This window comes from Bombina bombina, chromosome 4, assembly GCF_027579735.1.
Source record: "Bombina bombina isolate aBomBom1 chromosome 4, aBomBom1.pri, whole genome shotgun sequence".
Lineage (NCBI taxonomy): Eukaryota > Metazoa > Chordata > Amphibia > Anura > Bombinatoridae > Bombina > Bombina bombina.
In genome coordinates, this window is record NC_069502.1 from 124,444,619 (window position 1) to 124,466,058 (window position 21,440).

General features: G+C 38.2%; 1 protein-coding gene across 1 annotated transcript; it reads left to right on the forward strand.

Annotated features, from left to right (window-relative positions):
• Positions 1-1,223: 1,223 nt before the first annotated feature.
• On the forward strand, positions 1,224-21,378 carry SF3B6 (splicing factor 3b subunit 6). Its single transcript, XM_053709631.1, has 4 exons — positions 1,224-1,357; positions 4,866-4,984; positions 19,920-20,058; positions 21,070-21,378. The coding sequence occupies exons 1-4, from the start codon at positions 1,328-1,330 to the stop codon at positions 21,157-21,159; spliced, it is 378 nt and encodes a 125-aa protein (XP_053565606.1). The 5' UTR covers positions 1,224-1,327; the 3' UTR covers positions 21,160-21,378.
• The last annotated feature ends 62 nt before the right edge of the window (positions 21,379-21,440 follow it).

Below are 21,440 nucleotides of genomic sequence, written 5' to 3' on the forward strand. Positions count from 1 at the left end.
AGCTGGTTTTGTTTTTAATAGGTATTATTTCCACTGGTGGGTTATAGAGGGTTAAGGGTTATGGTGTCTGTGGTACCCTCCCCTTAAACTTGCATGATATCCCCTCCTATTTTAAGTTGATTGCATACCTTTATACAATTGTATGGTTTAAATAGTGTATTGTGATCAGTAAGCTTGAGAAAGGGGCAGGAGCCCTGAAACATTGTTCTTTTAATAAAGGTTTGCTTTTTATTTGAGTGTCACTTTCTCCCTGTTTTCTTTGATTGACTGAAAAAGGGTTATGAATCCCAAAATATTTTCCTATCATGATTCGGATAGAGAAGGCAATTTTAAGCAACTTTCGAACTTACTCCTATTATCAATTGTTCTTCAATCTCTTGGTAGGTTCAGCACCTAGGTAAAGCTTGGTGGCTTAAAGTAGCCACCAATCAGTAAGCTCTACCCAGGGTGCTGAACCTAAAAAGCATTCCTGCTTTTTAAAATAAAGACACAAAGATAACAAAGAAAATTTGATAATTTATAGGAGTAAATTAGAAAATGGCTTAAAATTGCATGCTCTATCTAAATCATGAAAGACAAAATGTGGGTTTAATATTCCTTTAATAGCAGCAAACACTCTACAAGGTGTTGGTTTTCAGTCACTGGGTAAAGGAAATGGGAGGCAAATATTATAATTATTGTGAAGGGTGTAATATATGTAACCAGCTTACGTAATTGTTCTGATGCAAAGTATCCTGGAATATTTTTTTCAGATATTGGCAATCATGTATAAATAATGGCCAGAGTAAAATGTCATGAATAAGTTTTTTTTAATGTTATTGTTTCTGGATAAAATTAATTTAATAAGGGACCTTGTTAACACTACAACAATTGTAAAAATACATATATATATTATAGTCGCAATACTCTGTATTACATCTTCAAATTATACTGCAAACTCCACTTCCAAATCCTAACACTTTTAAATGCCAAGTAAAATGTATATGTATATACAATGGTGCTAAAGCCATATGCTATCCTATATGGTTTTTTTTTAACTAACAATATTAATGGAAACACGAACTGCCACAATAATTTCCCTCAAATTATTTATATCCACCACAAATCAGTCACTTCGATCCCAAATGCAATATGGCCGTTAGAGCATCAATTCTTCCTCACATGACGCCTTCTTACGTTACGTCTTGACTCCCGGAAGTAGTAATTTCGTTCCGCGTCACGAAGACGTAGTTTCTTTTGGGAATTGCTTCCGGTTGTGGTGTTTGCATTTCTGTTATCGCTTTATAATTGTGTATTTCTTGGAGGCTTTCTCGGTACCGTAGTCACCATGGCGATGCAAGCAGCTAAACGTGCGAATGTAAGTGATATTCAGAGATTAGAGCCAGTCGCTGACTCTGATAGGAATATATCTTTGCAGTAATAAAATATGATCATTTCAGGAAGGCATGATAAACTAACTTGTTTTGTTAGTACGTTATCACGTGTGTGTCTGTTCAAACGTACTGTAAGAAACGTAAACAGTGTAAGGTGGTAATATATTTATTTATGTATATAGATTGTGTCACAGGTCCATGGCTTTCAGCCAAGGGGTCACGACATGGAAAAACAACAATAGTTAAACAAATTTAACAAGATAATTCTACCTCGGTTTTTGTGACAACAAAATACCCATTTTTTTTGGCTGCAACAGCAATTTATTAATAGAAATTGTTATATACCAGAAAACAAAAAAGAAACATCATTTTAGCTTGGTTAAGGGGTGTTCTGCTGCTGTGAGTTTTTTTGTTAAGAACCTGGATTGTCCTAGCTGATTGTTGGCTAATTGTAGTCACCAATAAGCAATCGCTATCCAGGGTGCGGAACTTAAAATGGGCCGGCTCCTAAGATTTACATTCTTGCTTTTAAAATAAAGATAGCAAGAGAATGGAGAAGAAATGATAAAAGGAGTAAATTAGAAATAAAAAGATTGGGTTTAGTATCCCTTTAAGTTGCTATGGGTTCGTCTGTCTAAGAACCATAAGTTGAATAGAGACTACCTTTAGTCAGCCGTCTCCTCCTTTGAAAAAAACATGTAAGCCTTGTCCAGTGCTGTAAATGCTCTACAAACCATTGGTCCTACTTTACCTTGAAAATCTTTCCTGGCACCTAGTAAAATGTGCAGGCCCTGCTTTTTTTGGCCTGGGGAGAAGTGCTCTGCTTTCACCTTCACTGTAGATTGAAATGTAGTCTTCTTAATTATGCATAATTTAACAAAACTGTAATAATCTTTCATTATTTATTGTGCTCCCTTTTCATCTAGTTTAGATCCAAAAATTGTGTCCCTTCTAATTCTCATAGCGGAGAAAGCACCCTGCAGACTTATTAATGCTATTCCTGCTACATGTTTTCCCAATTTCCGAATTGGCTTTAATAGATAAGAACTGCAACATTCGCACTTTATACTAAAATGACTGTGGCTATCGTTGTCAGCTGCAGACTTAAAGGGACACTGAACCCAAATTTTTTCTTTCGTGATTCAGATAGAGCATGCAATTTTAAGCAACTTTCTAATTTACTCCTATTATAAATGTTTCTTCATTCTCTTGCTATCTTTATTTGAAAAAGAAGGCATCTAAGCTAAGGAGCCAGACCCTGGACAGCACTTGTTTTTTGGTGGGTGAATTTATTCACCAATCAGCAAGAACAACCCAGGTTGTTCACCAAAAATGGGCCGGCATCTAAACTTACATTCTTGCTTTTGAAATAAAGATAACGAGAATGAAGAAAATTTGATAATAGGAGTAAATTAGAAAGTTGCTTAAAATTTGGGGTTCAGTGTCCCTTTAAGCCCAATTGGCTCCTCCAAATGAGGCAAGTGTTGGGTGGAGATTTGAACAAACAAGATATTTGTGTTAAAAAAAAAAATTAATAATTTAGACTTGGCTGGTATATTATTCATTAGCAAGACAATGTAAATGCATTGTAATTACAAGTTGTTTACATTCCACACGACGGACACGCTGTAAGCTCTTTTATTGTTCCTTCAGCTCATTGCTCTGGTAACTTTGGCACCCAACCCTAACCCTGCATTTGACTTTCATGGTTAAATACCATTATGTTACATGCCCTCTCCGTTTAAGATCTCCGCCTGAAGTGTCATGTCAACTGGCTCGTTGATCATCCCACTTAAAGTGATTGTACATTTTCTTTAATTACTGCACACTATATACAAATAGTCTGCAAAACAGCAGCACTTTCATTCATTACATTTTTCTAAGACACTTTATTGGTAAAATATTTACCATTTTGTGAACGTTAACATACCGCTTTTCCTCCGCCCGCATCTCATCCTTCATCTAGCTGAGTGATGACAAATCCGGCTTCAGCCAATCATTGCGTGCCCCAATAAAGAGTCTGAGAAAAAAGTAATGAATGAAAGTGCCCCTGTTTTGCAGACTATTTGTATATAGTGTGCAGTAATTAAAGAAACTTAAAGGGACACTGAACCCACATTTTTTCTTTCGTGATAGAACATGCAATTTTAAGCAACTTTCTAATTGACTCCTATTACATTTTCTTCATTCTCTTGGTATCTTTATTTGAAATGCAAGAATGTAAGTTTAGATGCCGGGCCATTTTTTGTGAAGAAATTAGAAAGTTGCTTAAAATTTCATGCTCTATCTGAATCACGAAAGAAAAAATGTGGGTTCAGTGTCCCTTTTAACAATTACTTTATCTCCTGAAAGATTAAAATAGAGCATTCACGCAAAAGGGAAATGTGCATTTTTTTTTCACTTTATGCGATGAGATTCATTTTTAGTGAAACATTTTCTGCAGGTCATTTTGAAATGAAATTTTTTTAAATTAGTCTGTTACACTAAAGCGATAGCTCAACGGCAATGTGTTGATTAACTGCAAGATAAAGCAATTTTTAAAGTGAAGGTAAATTTGAATGAATGAGTGCCCAAAAATAATATTAAAAACAGGGGCACTTTCATTCATTAAAATTTACATTGAAGCGTTTTTTTTTTTTAAGTACTTACCTTTTTCTTTAGGAAAACTAGACCCGCGGTCCTCCGCCCGCTTCTCCTGCTGTACTTAGCATATAGGTGATGAAACCGGCTTCCACCAATCGTTGCATGGCCTCATGAGCTGGACACCTTGGGGTGCTCGCAACGATTGGAGGAAGCCAGTTTCGTCATTGCGGTGCTAAGTACAGAGGAGCTGCGGGCGAAGGATCCCCAGTCTGGTTTAAAAAAAAAAAAAAAAGTAAGTTTTTAAAAAAACAACAACAAAAAAAACGCTTCAATGTAAATTTTAATGAATGAAAGTGCCCCTGTTTTTAATAGTATTTTTAAAAACTGGGCACTTATTCATTCAAATTTACCTTCACTTTAAGTTTTATAATTTATTGCTGCAATTAAAAATGGAGCAGTGCTGCAAACAGTTGCTGCATGAGTCCCATTCTTTCTGCAGACAGGCTGCATTTTCTGTAATGACATCTCACATCACAGACTGGCTAAATACCTTTGTGAATAACCATGCAGAATCCGTCACCAGGCGCATACTGATCTAACAGAGTAGAATCCCGCAGCATGGGAGGTGTGAGGCAGGCTGTGGGCAATCAGTAGCATGAAACACAAGAGACGTTGCTACAAATATACGTTATTTATATCTAAGCACCGCACAGACATGTTCTGTATTGCTGTGAAATTAGATGCATGATTACAGGGTAAACTAAAAGGACAATTATACATACAAAGAAACACAAGCAACTTTGGCCCCCTAGTAAAAGACAAATACCCACTATTAATGTAAATATTCATAGGCTTTAAACATTCATTAGTCACTGTTTTTAACTTTATCGATATTTTGTTTTCTCTTAGATTCGCTTACCTCCTGAAGTGAACAGGATTTTATACATTAGAAATCTGCCGTATAAAATCACTGGCGAAGAAATGTATGATATCTTTGGAAAATATGGACCTATTCGACAGATCAGAGTGTAAGAAAACAGGCCTTTTGCTTTTATTGTTGATATATGTAGCTGCTCTCGAGTGCTTGAAAATTCCAAAGCTATTCTATTAATATTTTATAAAAATCTATTTCTTGCTAATTATTAAGTAAAGTACTAAACACTTTTATTCGCTTATATTTGAACACTCATATTTGTAAACTGCATTCATTAGATGTAATAATTCATATGCATATACAAATATAATATTGTTTATGATTATTAGTCTTATTCAGCATCTGACATTCTTTTCCTTTTATGCTTTAACCTGGTTTAAAGGGATATAGAAGTCAGTAGAATTATGGGACTGAACAGTCCCGGAAAACAATTGTAAGACACTTTGTGCATTAAAAAACTGTATTAATATAGTGTTACATGTATATAGCATGCCTACTGGTCAATTACTACTGTGCCGCTCCAGCAAACTGACTATTGTCTACCTTAAAACAAAAAAATAAAACTAATAATCACAACAATTATAAGTTCTTGCTACTATTTAACTTTGGAAATGGTACCGATCAAGGTGGATTTGATTTGAATCACGATTTAAGTCCCTATTTAAATCAATAGTCGGTAAAACCAATTTAAATAGTTTTAAGTCATGGTTTTCATTTTTAGAATAAGTTTTCAGATTATTTTTTTCAGTCATATCAGATCATTACTGATTTGGTTATATCATTAGATATGCATAGATAGATCTTTTAAAATTAATGAAATTATTTGGAGGTGAACTATCTCAAGTTTACTCATTCCTCATTCATATTTGATTCACTTTTCACCTATACTTTATTGGAAGAGTAACAATATTGATTACATTCATAATAATTGAAATCATTTTATTTAAACTGCCATAAAACAGGTTGAGATCTGTGCATATCCTATAAGGGCTAATTAATTAAAAAATAGTTTGCATAAAAAAATTGTTTAAAAATTGCTGGCAAGTATTTTAAAATAATTTTCAAAAATACTTAAATAGCCAAGCTGTCTGGAACACTGTGCTCCACCCCCCTTATCAGTGTTTAGACGCAGGCATTGTATTTCAACTGATCTCACAGCTTCTAGGCATGCCCCAGCATATAATCCCAATTCACTTTTGCCTTCTACCAAAACAACAATAGATATAGAAACAGCCATAGAAGGAAATGTGTGAGGGGAGTTAGAGCTTTACAATTTGGAAACTTAAATGAAAGGGTTAATGGCGAGGCACTGCAGTATAAATTTGCAGGTAAAATAATTAAAGTACATATTATATTTTCTCTTGTTAAGTGTATCCAGTCCACGGATCATCCATTACTTATGGGATATTAACTCCTCCCCAACAGGAAGTGCAAGAGGATTCACCCAACAGAGCTGCTATATAGCTCCTCCCCTAACTGCCATTACCAGTCATTCTCTTGCACCCAACGAATAGATAGGATGTGTGAGAGGACTGTGGTGATTATACTTAGTTTCATACCTTCAATCAAAAGTTTGTTATTTTATAATAGCACCGGAGTGTGTTATTCCTTCTCTGGTAGAATTTGAAGAAGAATCTACCTGAGTTTTTCTATGATTTTAGCCGGAGTAGTTAAGATCATATTGCTGTTTCTCGGCCATCTGAGGAGAGGTAAACTTCAGATCAGGGGACAGCGGGCAGATTAATCTGCAAAGAGGTATGTAGCAGCTTATTATTTTCTGACAATGGAATTGATGAGAAAATTCTGCCATACCGATATAATGTAAACTCAGCCTTAAATGCAGTAGCAGCAACTGGTATCAGGCTGTCATGTATGTATATTTTACACTTCAGTATTCTGGGGAATGGCACTTCACTGGAATTATACTGTATGCATAAAACTTTAGCCTAATTTGCAGGGACTAGCAACAGGCTTTTTAATAACACTCAATTTATTAATGTTAAACGTTTTTTGCTGGCATGTAAAATCGTTTAATTTTCTGAGGTACTGGGTGAAAAAATGTTTTGGGCACTATTTTTTTCCACTTGGCAGTCGTTTTATTTAATTTATGACAGTTTACTGATCTCTCTCACTGTTATGTGTGAGGGGGAGGGACCTTTTTTGGTGCTTTTGCTACGCATCAAAAAATTCAGTCAGAAGTTTATTGTCTTCCCTGCATGATCCGGTTCATCTCTACAGAACTCAGGGGTCTTCAAAACTTGTTTTGAGGGAGGTAATCACTCACAGCAGAGCTGTGAGATTGTAGTTGACTGTGATAAAAAAAAAAAAGTTTATTTCTGTATTTTTTTTTTTTTTTTTTTTTTTCTGCTATCAGGGTTAGTTATCCTTTGCTAATGGGAGCAATCCTTTGCTAAAATTGTGTTTTTTACAAAGATTTGATGCTATAACTTTTCAGTTTATTAATTTTCAACTGTCATAACTTTTTCTGTGCTTCTTATAGGCACAGTACGTTTTCATATTATAGTAAATTACTTGAAAAGTATTTCCAATTTGCTAGTTTATTTGCTAGTGTGTTAAACATGTCTGATTCAGAGGAAGATATCTGTGCTATATGTGCTAAAGCCAAAGTGGAGCCCAATAGAAATTTATGTACTAACTGTATTGATGCTACTTTAAATAAAAGTCAATCTGTACAAATTGAACATATTTCACCAAACAACGAGGGGAGAGTTATGCCGACTAACTCGCCTCACGTGTCAGTACCTGCATCTCCCGCTCGGGAGGTGCGTGATATTGTAGCGCCAAGTACATCTGGGCGGCCATTACAAATCACATTACAGGATATGGCTACTGTTATGACTGAAGTTTTGGCTAAATTACCAGAACTAAGAGGTAAGCGTGATCACTCTGGGGTGAGAACAGAGTGCGCTGATAATATTAGGGCCATGTCAGACACTGCGTCACAATTTGCAGAACATGAGGACGGAGAGCTTCATTCTGCGGGTGACGGTTCTGATCCAAACAAACTGGATTCAGATATTTCAAATTTTAAATTTAAGCTGGAAAACCTCCGTGTATTACTAGGGGAGGTGTTAGCGGCTCTGAATGATTGTAACACAGTTGCAATACCAGAGAAAATGTGTAGGTTGGATAAATATTTTGCGGTACCGGCGAGTACTGACGTTTTTCCTATATCTAAGAGACTTACTGAAATTGTTACTAAGGAGTGGGATAGACCCGGTGTGCCGTTCTCACCCCCTCCGATATTTAGAAAGATGTTTCCAATAGACGCCACCACACGGGACTTATGGCAAACGGTCCCTAAGGTGGAGGGAGCAGTTTCTACTTTAGCTAAGCGTACCACTATCCTGGTGGAGGATAGCTGTGCCTTTTCAGATCCAATGGATAAAAAGTTAGAGGGTTACCTTAAGAAAATGTTTGTTCAACAAGGTTTTATATTGCAACCTCTTGCATGCATTGCGCCTGTCACGGCTGCAGCAGCATTTTGGTTTGAGTCTCTGGAAGAGACACTTGAATCGGCTCCATTAGATGAGATTACACACAAGCTTAAAGCCCTTAAGTTAGCTAACTCATTTATTTCAGATGCCGTAGTACATTTAACTAAACTTACGGCTAAGAATTCCGGATTCGCCATTCAGGCACGCAGAGCACTGTGGCTAAAAATCCTGGTCAGCTGACGTTACTTCTAAATCTAAATTGCTTAATATACCTTTCAAAGGGCAGACCTTATTCGGGCCCGGGTTGAAAGAAATTATCGCTGACATTACAGGAGGTAAAGGCCATGCCCTGCCTCAAGACAGAGCCAAACCTAAGGCTAGACAGTCTAATTTTCGTTCCTTTCGTAATTTCAAAGCAGGAGCAGCATCAACTTCCTCTGCACCAAAACAGGAAGGAGCTGTTGCTCGCTACAGACAAGGCTGGAGACCTAACCAGTCCTGGAACAAGGGCAAGCAGGCCAGGAAACCTGCTGCTGCCCCTAAGACAGCATGAATCGAGGGCCCCCGATCCGGGAACGGATCTAGTGGGGGGCAGACTTTCTCTCTTCGCCCAGGCTTGGGCAAGAGATGTCCAGGATCCCTGGGCGTTAGAGATCATATCTCAGGGATACCTTCTAGACTTCAAATTCTCTCCCCCAAGAGGGAGATTTCATCTGTCAAGGTTGTCAACAAACCAAATAAAGAAAGAGGCGTTTCTACGCTGCGTACAAGATCTTTTATTAATGGGAGTGATCCATCCGGTTCCGCGGTCGGAACAAGGACAAGGGTTTTACTCAAATCTGTTTGTGGTTCCCAAAAAAGAGGGAACTTTCAGGCCAATCTTGGATTTAAAGATCCTAAACAAATTCCTAAGAGTTCCATCGTTCAAAATGGAAACTATTCGGACAATCTTACCCATGATCCAAAAGGGTCAGTACATGACCACAGTGGATTTAAAGGATGCTTACCTTCACATACCGATTCACAAAGATCATTACCGGTATCTAAGGTTTGCCTTTCTAGACAGGCATTACCAGTTTGTAGCTCTTCCATTCGGATTGGCTACGGCTCCGAGAATCTTCACAAAGGTTCTGTGTGCTCTTCTGGCGGTACTAAGACCGCAAGGAATTGCGGTAGCTCCGTACCTAGACGACATTCTGATACAAGCTTCAAGCTTTCAAACTGCCAAGTCTCATACAGAGTTAGTACTGGCATTTCTAAGGTCGCATGGATGGAAGGTGAACGAAAAGAAGAGTTCTCTCTTTCCACTCACAAGAGTTCCCTTCTTGGGGACTCTTATAGATTCTGTAGAAATGAAGATTTACCTGACAGAAGACAGGTTAACAAAGCTTCAAAATGCATGCCGTGTCCTTCATTCCATTCAACACCCGTCAGTAGCTCAATGCATGGAGGTGATCGGCTTAATGGTAGCAGCAATGGACATAGTACCCTTTGCACGTCTACATCTCAGACCGCTGCAATTGTGCATGCTAAGTCAGTGGAATGGGGATTACTCAGACTTGTCCCCTACTCTGAATCTGGATCAAGAGACCAGAAATTCTCTTCTATGGTGGCTTTCTCGGCCACATCTGTCCAGGGGGATGCCATTCAGCAGGCCGGACTGGACAATTGTAACAACAGACGCCAGCCTACTAGGTTGGGGCGCTGTCTGGAATTCTCTGAAGGCTCAGGGACAATGGAATCAGGAGGAGAGTCTCCTACCAATAAACATTCTGGAATTGAGAGCAGTTCTCAATGCCCTTCTGGCTTGGCCCCAGTTAACAACTCGGGGGTTCATCAGGTTTCAGTCGGACAACATCACGACTGTAGCTTACATCAACCATCAGGGAGGGACAAGAAGCTCCCTAGCAATGATGGAAGTATCAAAGATAATTCGCTGGGCAGAGTCTCACTCTTGCCACCTGTCAGCAATCCACATCCCTGGAGTGGAGAACTGGGAGGCGGATTTCTTAAGTCGTCAGACTTTTCATCCGGGGGAGTGGGAACTTCATCCGGAGGTCTTTGCCCAAATACTTCGACATTGGGGCAAACCAGAGATAGATCTCATGGCGTCTCGACAGAACGCCAAGCTTCCTCGTTACGGGTCCAGATCCAGGGATCCGGGAGCGGTTCTGATAGATGCTTTGACAGCACCTTGGACCTTCGGGATGGCTTATGTGTTTCCACCCTTCCCGATGCTTCCTCGATTGATTGCCAGAATCAAACAGGAGAGAGCATCAGTGATTCTAATAGCGCCTGCATGGCCACGCAGGACTTGGTATGCAGATCTAGTGGACATGTCATCCTGTCCACCTTGGTCGCTACCTCTGAAACAGGACCTTCTGATCCAGGGTCCCTTCAAACATCAAAATCTAATTTCTCTGAAGCTGACTGCTTGGAAATTGAACGCTTGATTTTATCAAAACGTGGTTTTTCTGAGTCTGTTATTGATACCTTAATACAGGCTAGGAAGCCTGTTACCAGAAAGATTTACCATAAGATATGGCGCAAATACTTATATTGGTGCGAATCCAAGAGTTACTCATGGAGTAAGGTTAGGATTCCGAGGATATTGTCTTTTCTACAAGAAGGTTTAGAAAAGGGTTTATCCGCTAGTTCCTTAAAGGGACAGATTTCAGCTCTGTCCATTCTTTTACACAAACGTCTGTCAGAAGTTCCGGACGTTCAAGCTTTTTGTCAGGCTTTAGCTAGGATCAAGCCTGTGTTTAAAACTGTTGCTCCACTATGGAGTTTGAACTTAGTTCTTAATGTTTTACAGGGGGTTCCGTTTGAACCCCTTCATTCCATTGATATCAAGTTGTTATCTTGGAAAGTTCTGTTTTTAATGGCGATTTCCTCGGCTCGAAGAGTCTCTGAGTTATCTGCCTTACATTGTGATTCTCCTTATCTGATTTTTCATTCAGACAAGGTAGTTCTGCGTACTAAACCTGGGTTCCTACCTAAGGTGGTCACTAACAGGAATATCAATCAAGAGATTGTGGTTACATCTTTGTGTCCTAATCCTTCTTCGAAAAAGGAACGTCTGCTACACAATCTAGATGTAGTCCGTGCCCTGAAATTTTATCTACAGGCAACTAAGGATTTTCGACAAACGTCTTCCCTGTTTGTCGTTTATTCTGGTCAGAGGAGAGGTCAAAAAGCTTCGGCTACCTCTCTCTCCTTTTGGCTTCGTAGCATAATACGGTTAGCCTATGAGACTGCTGGACAGCAGCCTCCTGAAAGAATTACAGCACATTCTACTAGAGCTGTGGCTTCCACTTGGGCCTTTAAGATTGAGGCTTCTGTTGAACAGATTTGCAAGGCTGCAACTTGGTCTTCTCTTCATACTTTTTCCAAATTTTACAAATTTGACACTTTTGCTTCTTCGGAGGCTGTTTTTGGGAGAAAGGTTCTTCAGGCAGTGGTTCCTTCCGTATAAAGAGCCTGCCTGTCCCTCCCGTCATCCGTGTACTTTAGCTTTGGTATTGGTATCCCATAAGTAATGGATGATCCGTGGACTGGATACACTTAACAAGAGAAAACATAATTTATGCTTACCTGATAAATTTATTTCTCTTGTAGTGTATCCAGTCCACGGCCCGCCCTGTCACTTTAAGGCAGGTAATTTTTCCATTAAACTACAGTCACCACTGTACCCTATGGTTTTCCTTTCTCTACATGTTTTCGGTCGAATGACTGGTAATGGCAGTTAGGGGAGGAGCTATATAGCAGCTCTGCTGGGTGAATCCTCTTGCACTTCCTGTTGGGGAGGAGTTAATATCCCATAAGTAATGGATGATCCGTGGACTGGATACACTACAAGAGAAATAAATTTATCAGGTAAGCATAAATTATGTTTTTTCTTTATCCGAACTTGTTTTATGTCCCTTTAACTAAAACAATAACATTATTTTTCATTTTTAACGCTTGCCCCTCCCTCCTCACACTTAGGTCCTTGTGCAGATCTATTCCACTCTTCTATTCAGTGAGCATCAGGAAACTTACTATGGGTTGATTCTGTGTACATAGATTTGCAGGGGAGCAATGGCATTAAAGGGACAGTAAAGTCACAATTAAACTTTAATGATTCAGAAAGAACATGCAATGTTTAACATTTTTTCCAATTTGCTTTGTTCTCTTGGTATCCATTGCTGAAAAGCCTGCATAGGTTGGCTCAGAAGCAATGCACTACTGTGAGCTAGCTGGTTGTTACGGTCGTACCCAATTTATTCAGCTATGGCCCAGTAGAGCATTGCTCTACTTCAACAAAGGATTCCAAGAGAATGAAGCAAATCTGATAATATAAGTAAATCTCAAAATTGTATGTTCTATCTGCAACCCTAGAGTTATCTTTCATGATTATTTAACTTTGTCTATTTATCAACTCTGTATGTTAATTTTATAACATTTTTACTTTGATGAAGGGTCATATTATTTCTGCAGACACAAATTCACAGTATTGAGAACTAGAAAACCAATAATATGTGATATCTTCAAGATAGAAAATGTATCCAAAATAATCTGACAGAAACCTTTGGGAGAGCATGACATTGTGAATTAATTTACCAAAAAACAAACAAACATGTTAAAGCCATGAATATATAGCATCTTGCTTTATAATTAAAAACTAATCTACATTTCAGGATGGATAACCTTTGAATTATAATGTATCTTAAATGGACACTGAACCCAATTTTTTTTCTTTTGTGATTCAGATAGAGCATGAAATTCTAAGCAACTTTCTAATTTACTCCTATTATCAAATTTTCTTCATTCTCTTGGTATCTTTATTTGAAATGCAAGTTTAGAGGCCAGCCCATTTTTGGTGAACACTCTGGGTTGTCCTTGCTGATTGGTGGATAAATTCATCCACCAATAAAAAAGTGCTGTCCAGAGGTCTGAGCCAAAAAACAAAGTTTAGATGTCTTCTTTTTCAAATAAAGATAGCAAAAGAACGAAGACAATTTGATAATAGGAGTAAATTAGAAAGTTGCTTAAAATTGCATGCTCTATCTGAATCACAAAAGAAAAAAATTGGGTTCAGTGTCCCTTTAAATAGAAACTATATTTATATAGATTTTTCCTCAAAAAGCATTTTTAAAAAGGTTTTTATGCGCCCTGGTACTTATGATGAGCATATTTTAAACATTTTAGTCTAGGTGTTTTTTTGGCATTTTGAAGATAAATGCAGACAATGTAACTTTTTATAGTGCCTCGATTTCCCATTTATGTTATAAACAGAGCAGAACATTTCTACTAGTCCCAGACAAGTAACAAATGAACCTTTTTCATGTATTTAAAATTGAATCGATTGGTAATGCTTTTCTTCCTTGACTTGTAAATTTTTAGGAGCAAAAATAAAATATCTTTACATTGCCATAACATTTTATTTGCATGTTAAAGGGATAGAAAGGTCAAAATTAAAATGCATAGGTGCATTTTAATGTGAAATAGAAGCATTTTTGCATTATACTTCCATTAGCAAAAATGCTTCTAGTAAAAGTATCACTGTTTTTCTGCAGCATACGTGCATATCCCGTGACCAATATTTATATTTGACATTGAAGTGCACCCTGCATATTTCATTTTCTTGACCTTTCTATCCCTTCCTTAAAGGATTACTTTCTGTTATAATTTTTAAGCTAAACAACTAACATATTAAAGTTAATAAACATTAATTAAAACCTACTGACCTATATTTTCTCCAAAACGAAGTTTCATAACGTTCTAAAAGTTATATATTTTATTCGCCGATGATGTCACGTTATCCTGCCCACTATTTTCAGCACTGAGTGATCAAAATACTTAAACCAATAACTTTGTGTTTAAAGCGCCATTTTGAAACCTAGCTATTGTAAACGGATTGGTACAGAGCAAAGGATACCCACGGAGTGGGTTTGGAAAACAATTAAATTTGCAGACAAGATTTCTGATATACGGTAGAGATATGTTAATGAAATTCTATTGATAAAAAGCGTATTTGGGGTAGTTAGTTAGTAACAGGCATAGAAAATATTTACTTACAGTGGCCCTTTAAGGCAAACTAAAAGTCCAGGATCCCTGGGCGTTAGAGATCATATCTCAGGGATACCTTCTAGACTTCAAATTCTCTCCCCCAAGAGGGAGATTTCATCTGTCAAGGTTGTCAACAAACCAAATAAAGAAAGAGGCGTTTCTACGCTGCGTACAAGATCTTTTATTAATGGGAGTGATCCATCCGGTTCCGCGGTCGGAACAAGGACAAGGGTTTTACTCAAATCTGTTTGTGGTTCCCAAAAAAGAGGGAACTTTCAGGCCAATCTTGGATTTAAAGATCCTAAACAAATTCCTAAGAGTTCCATCGTTCAAAATGGAAACTATTCGGACAATCTTACCCATGATCCAAAAGGGTCAGTACATGACCACAGTGGATTTAAAGGATGCTTACCTTCACATACCGATTCACAAAGATCATTACCGGTATCTAAGGTTTGCCTTTCTAGACAGGCATTACCAGTTTGTAGCTCTTCCATTCGGATTGGCTACGGCTCCGAGAATCTTCACAAAGGTTCTGTGTGCTCTTCTGGCGGTACTAAGACCGCAAGGAATTGCGGTAGCTCCGTACCTAGACGACATTCTGATACAAGCTTCAAGCTTTCAAACTGCCAAGTCTCATACAGAGTTAGTACTGGCATTTCTAAGGTCGCATGGATGGAAGGTGAACGAAAAGAAGAGTTCTCTCTTTCCACTCACAAGAGTTCCCTTCTTGGGGACTCTTATAGATTCTGTAGAAATGAAGATTTACCTGACAGAAGACAGGTTAACAAAGCTTCAAAATGCATGCCGTGTCCTTCATTCCATTCAACACCCGTCAGTAGCTCAATGCATGGAGGTGATCGGCTTAATGGTAGCAGCAATGGACATAGTACCCTTTGCACGTCTACATCTCAGACCGCTGCAATTGTGCATGCTAAGTCAGTGGAATGGGGATTACTCAGACTTGTCCCCTACTCTGAATCTGGATCAAGAGACCAGAAATTCTCTTCTATGGTGGCTTTCTCGGCCACATCTGTCCAGGGGGATGCCATTCAGCAGGCCGGACTGGACAATTGTAACAACAGACGCCAGCCTACTAGGTTGGGGCGCTGTCTGGAATTCTCTGAAGGCTCAGGGACAATGGAATCAGGAGGAGAGTCTCCTACCAATAAACATTCTGGAATTGAGAGCAGTTCTCAATGCCCTTCTGGCTTGGCCCCAGTTAACAACTCGGGGGTTCATCAGGTTTCAGTCGGACAACATCACGACTGTAGCTTACATCAACCATCAGGGAGGGACAAGAAGCTCCCTAGCAATGATGGAAGTATCAAAGATAATTCGCTGGGCAGAGTCTCACTCTTGCCACCTGTCAGCAATCCACATCCCTGGAGTGGAGAACTGGGAGGCGGATTTCTTAAGTCGTCAGACTTTTCATCCGGGGGAGTGGGAACTTCATCCGGAGGTCTTTGCCCAAATACTTCGACATTGGGGCAAACCAGAGATAGATCTCATGGCGTCTCGACAGAACGCCAAGCTTCCTCGTTACGGGTCCAGATCCAGGGATCCGGGAGCGGTTCTGATAGATGCTTTGACAGCACCTTGGACCTTCGGGATGGCTTATGTGTTTCCACCCTTCCCGATGCTTCCTCGATTGATTGCCAGAATCAAACAGGAGAGAGCATCAGTGATTCTAATAGCGCCTGCATGGCCACGCAGGACTTGGTATGCAGATCTAGTGGACATGTCATCCTGTCCACCTTGGTCGCTACCTCTGAAACAGGACCTTCTGATCCAGGGTCCCTTCAAACATCAAAATCTAATTTCTCTGAAGCTGACTGCTTGGAAATTGAACGCTTGATTTTATCAAAACGTGGTTTTTCTGAGTCTGTTATTGATACCTTAATACAGGCTAGGAAGCCTGTTACCAGAAAGATTTACCATAAGATATGGCGCAAATACTTATATTGGTGCGAATCCAAGAGTTACTCATGGAGTAAGGTTAGGATTCCGAGGATATTGTCTTTTCTACAAGAAGGTTTAGAAAAGGGTTTATCCGCTAGTTCCTTAAAGGGACAGATTTCAGCTCTGTCCATTCTTTTACACAAACGTCTGTCAGAAGTTCCGGACGTTCAAGCTTTTTGTCAGGCTTTAGCTAGGATCAAGCCTGTGTTTAAAACTGTTGCTCCACTATGGAGTTTGAACTTAGTTCTTAATGTTTTACAGGGGGTTCCGTTTGAACCCCTTCATTCCATTGATATCAAGTTGTTATCTTGGAAAGTTCTGTTTTTAATGGCGATTTCCTCGGCTCGAAGAGTCTCTGAGTTATCTGCCTTACATTGTGATTCTCCTTATCTGATTTTTCATTCAGACAAGGTAGTTCTGCGTACTAAACCTGGGTTCCTACCTAAGGTGGTCACTAACAGGAATATCAATCAAGAGATTGTGGTTACATCTTTGTGTCCTAATCCTTCTTCGAAAAAGGAACGTCTGCTACACAATCTAGATGTAGTCCGTGCCCTGAAATTTTATCTACAGGCAACTAAGGATTTTCGACAAACGTCTTCCCTGTTTGTCGTTTATTCTGGTCAGAGGAGAGGTCAAAAAGCTTCGGCTACCTCTCTCTCCTTTTGGCTTCGTAGCATAATACGGTTAGCCTATGAGACTGCTGGACAGCAGCCTCCTGAAAGAATTACAGCACATTCTACTAGAGCTGTGGCTTCCACTTGGGCCTTTAAGATTGAGGCTTCTGTTGAACAGATTTGCAAGGCTGCAACTTGGTCTTCTCTTCATACTTTTTCCAAATTTTACAAATTTGACACTTTTGCTTCTTCGGAGGCTGTTTTTGGGAGAAAGGTTCTTCAGGCAGTGGTTCCTTCCGTATAAAGAGCCTGCCTGTCCCTCCCGTCATCCGTGTACTTTAGCTTTGGTATTGGTATCCCATAAGTAATGGATGATCCGTGGACTGGATACACTTAACAAGAGAAAACATAATTTATGCTTACCTGATAAATTTATTTCTCTTGTAGTGTATCCAGTCCACGGCCCGCCCTGTCACTTTAAGGCAGGTAATTTTTCCATTAAACTACAGTCACCACTGTACCCTATGGTTTTCCTTTCTCTACATGTTTTCGGTCGAATGACTGGTAATGGCAGTTAGGGGAGGAGCTATATAGCAGCTCTGCTGGGTGAATCCTCTTGCACTTCCTGTTGGGGAGGAGTTAATATCCCATAAGTAATGGATGATCCGTGGACTGGATACACTACAAGAGAAATAAATTTATCAGGTAAGCATAAATTATGTTTTTTCTTTATCCGAACTTGTTTTATGTCCCTTTAACTAAAACAATAACATTATTTTTCATTTTTAACGCTTGCCCCTCCCTCCTCACACTTAGGTCCTTGTGCAGATCTATTCCACTCTTCTATTCAGTGAGCATCAGGAAACTTACTATGGGTTGATTCTGTGTACATAGATTTGCAGGGGAGCAATGGCATTAAAGGGACAGTAAAGTCACAATTAAACTTTAATGATTCAGAAAGAACATGCAATGTTTAACATTTTTTCCAATTTGCTTTGTTCTCTTGGTATCCATTGCTGAAAAGCCTGCATAGGTTGGCTCAGAAGCAATGCACTACTGTGAGCTAGCTGGTTGTTACGGTCGTACCCAATTTATTCAGCTATGGCCCAGTAGAGCATTGCTCTACTTCAACAAAGGATTCCAAGAGAATGAAGCAAATCTGATAATATAAGTAAATCTCAAAATTGTATGTTCTATCTGCAACCCTAGAGTTATCTTTCATGATTATTTAACTTTGTCTATTTATCAACTCTGTATGTTAATTTTATAACATTTTTACTTTGATGAAGGGTCATATTATTTCTGCAGACACAAATTCACAGTATTGAGAACTAGAAAACCAATAATATGTGATATCTTCAAGATAGAAAATGTATCCAAAATAATCTGACAGAAACCTTTGGGAGAGCATGACATTGTGAATTAATTTACCAAAAAACAAACAAACATGTTAAAGCCATGAATATATAGCATCTTGCTTTATAATTAAAAACTAATCTACATTTCAGGATGGATAACCTTTGAATTATAATGTATCTTAAATGGACACTGAACCCAATTTTTTTTCTTTTGTGATTCAGATAGAGCATGAAATTCTAAGCAACTTTCTAATTTACTCCTATTATCAAATTTTCTTCATTCTCTTGGTATCTTTATTTGAAATGCAAGTTTAGAGGCCAGCCCATTTTTGGTGAACACTCTGGGTTGTCCTTGCTGATTGGTGGATAAATTCATCCACCAATAAAAAAGTGCTGTCCAGAGGTCTGAGCCAAAAAACAAAGTTTAGATGTCTTCTTTTTCAAATAAAGATAGCAAAAGAACGAAGACAATTTGATAATAGGAGTAAATTAGAAAGTTGCTTAAAATTGCATGCTCTATCTGAATCACAAAAGAAAAAAATTGGGTTCAGTGTCCCTTTAAATAGAAACTATATTTATATAGATTTTTCCTCAAAAAGCATTTTTAAAAAGGTTTTTATGCGCCCTGGTACTTATGATGAGCATATTTTAAACATTTTAGTCTAGGTGTTTTTTTGGCATTTTGAAGATAAATGCAGACAATGTAACTTTTTATAGTGCCTCGATTTCCCATTTATGTTATAAACAGAGCAGAACATTTCTACTAGTCCCAGACAAGTAACAAATGAACCTTTTTCATGTATTTAAAATTGAATCGATTGGTAATGCTTTTCTTCCTTGACTTGTAAATTTTTAGGAGCAAAAATAAAATATCTTTACATTGCCATAACATTTTATTTGCATGTTAAAGGGATAGAAAGGTCAAAATTAAAATGCATAGGTGCATTTTAATGTGAAATAGAAGCATTTTTGCATTATACTTCCATTAGCAAAAATGCTTCTAGTAAAAGTATCACTGTTTTTCTGCAGCATACGTGCATATCCCGTGACCAATATTTATATTTGACATTGAAGTGCACCCTGCATATTTCATTTTCTTGACCTTTCTATCCCTTCCTTAAAGGATTACTTTCTGTTATAATTTTTAAGCTAAACAACTAACATATTAAAGTTAATAAACATTAATTAAAACCTACTGACCTATATTTTCTCCAAAACGAAGTTTCATAACGTTCTAAAAGTTATATATTTTATTCGCCGATGATGTCACGTTATCCTGCCCACTATTTTCAGCACTGAGTGATCAAAATACTTAAACCAATAACTTTGTGTTTAAAGCGCCATTTTGAAACCTAGCTATTGTAAACGGATTGGTACAGAGCAAAGGATACCCACGGAGTGGGTTTGGAAAACAATTAAATTTGCAGACAAGATTTCTGATATACGGTAGAGATATGTTAATGAAATTCTATTGATAAAAAGCGTATTTGGGGTAGTTAGTTAGTAACAGGCATAGAAAATATTTACTTACAGTGGCCCTTTAAGGCAAACTAAAAGTTTACCTGTCTTATTTGTTCCAGTGGAAACACACAAGAGACCAGAGGCACAGCATATGTCGTGTATGAAGATATCTTTGATGCCAAAAATGCCTGTGATCATCTGTCTGGGTTTAATGTCTGTAACAGATACCTGGTGGTTTTGTATTACAATGCAAACAGGGTAAGTAATATTTACATTATGCTGATGGTTAGTCTCTAACCATGCAGTGACCTAACAAGGTTACTCTATAGAATAAAATAACTTCATGGTTATAACTCTATTTAAAGCCATTGTGACCAGTGGCGTATTTAGATTTTGTGCTGCCCTAGGCACTTAAAATTTCGCTGATTGAAAAAAAGGCACGTTACACACCCTCACCAAAAAATATGGCCAAAAAAGGCCTAAAACATGTTTTGGCCATGCTCAGCTGTGTTTTAGGCCTTTTTTGGCCATAGTTTTTTGTTTTGTTTTTTGGCGAGGGTGTAACGTGCCTTTTTTTTTTCCACTGTATTTCCAAAGTAAATGTTAATGTTTGTAGTGAGACTCAAAAAGTGCTGACCCCCCCCCCCCCCACCCGCGCAACGCAAGTGCCTGGTTTGCCTAGGTCAAAATACGCCCATGTGTGACCTATATTTTGGTCATTGAAGAGACGCAAAGTTACTTCTATTATAATATAAAATCTATTTACGAGACAATGTACAGTATATTTTTCATTGCATAAATGTTTTCTAGATGATCCATTTATATAGTCCATCTGGTAGTGTTATTGTAAAAATGTATAGTTTTGCTTATTTACAAATAACATTGTGCTGATTTCCAGACTCCTAATCAAGCACCAAAGTTATAGATGTATACGAATGTCTACAGACTCCAGCTTGTGTAATGTGTCTCTTCATATGCAGTGGAGGGGTAGTGTCTGCTTTTTTTGCTTTCTCAGTCTATTTCAGTGGGTGCCCCAGCCTAACCTCACCAACAGTGCTAAACTGGGAGATTCTAAGTACTTTTTAAAAAGGTTTTATACTGGATTTTTATGTCACTATCTGTGCACATTCTTCTTTATAGTAGTGTCTATTACATGCAGTTACATGAACATTGGTGCATACTGTCCCTTTAAGTATTGACTTTAGTGGCCAATAACTAGTATTGGGTCCTATTGGATAAAGGTAACCTGTTTATGTATTTTATTTATAGGCGTTCCAGAAGATGGACACCAAGAAGAAAGAGGAACAACTTAAACTTCTCAAAGAGAAATATGGGATCAACACAGATCCTCCAAAATAGTCTTCCAGGACTCATTTTATTGTTTTTTTTTGTATGGCCACCCTTATGTTTTACCTACAAATGAATCGTTCCAGTGTTTTTATTTTTTTCCAACATAAAACAGCTGGAATAATGGACTAAATGCTTTTTGTCACTTACAAGAGCTGAAGAAATATTTACATTTTGTTTACTTTGTGTCAAGGTCAGTACAAGAGGAAATAAAACATTTTTCCAAAGCAAGATGTCAGACGCGTACTGGAGCTGTGTAACTTTCTCTTCAGTGACAAAATCTTATTCACCAG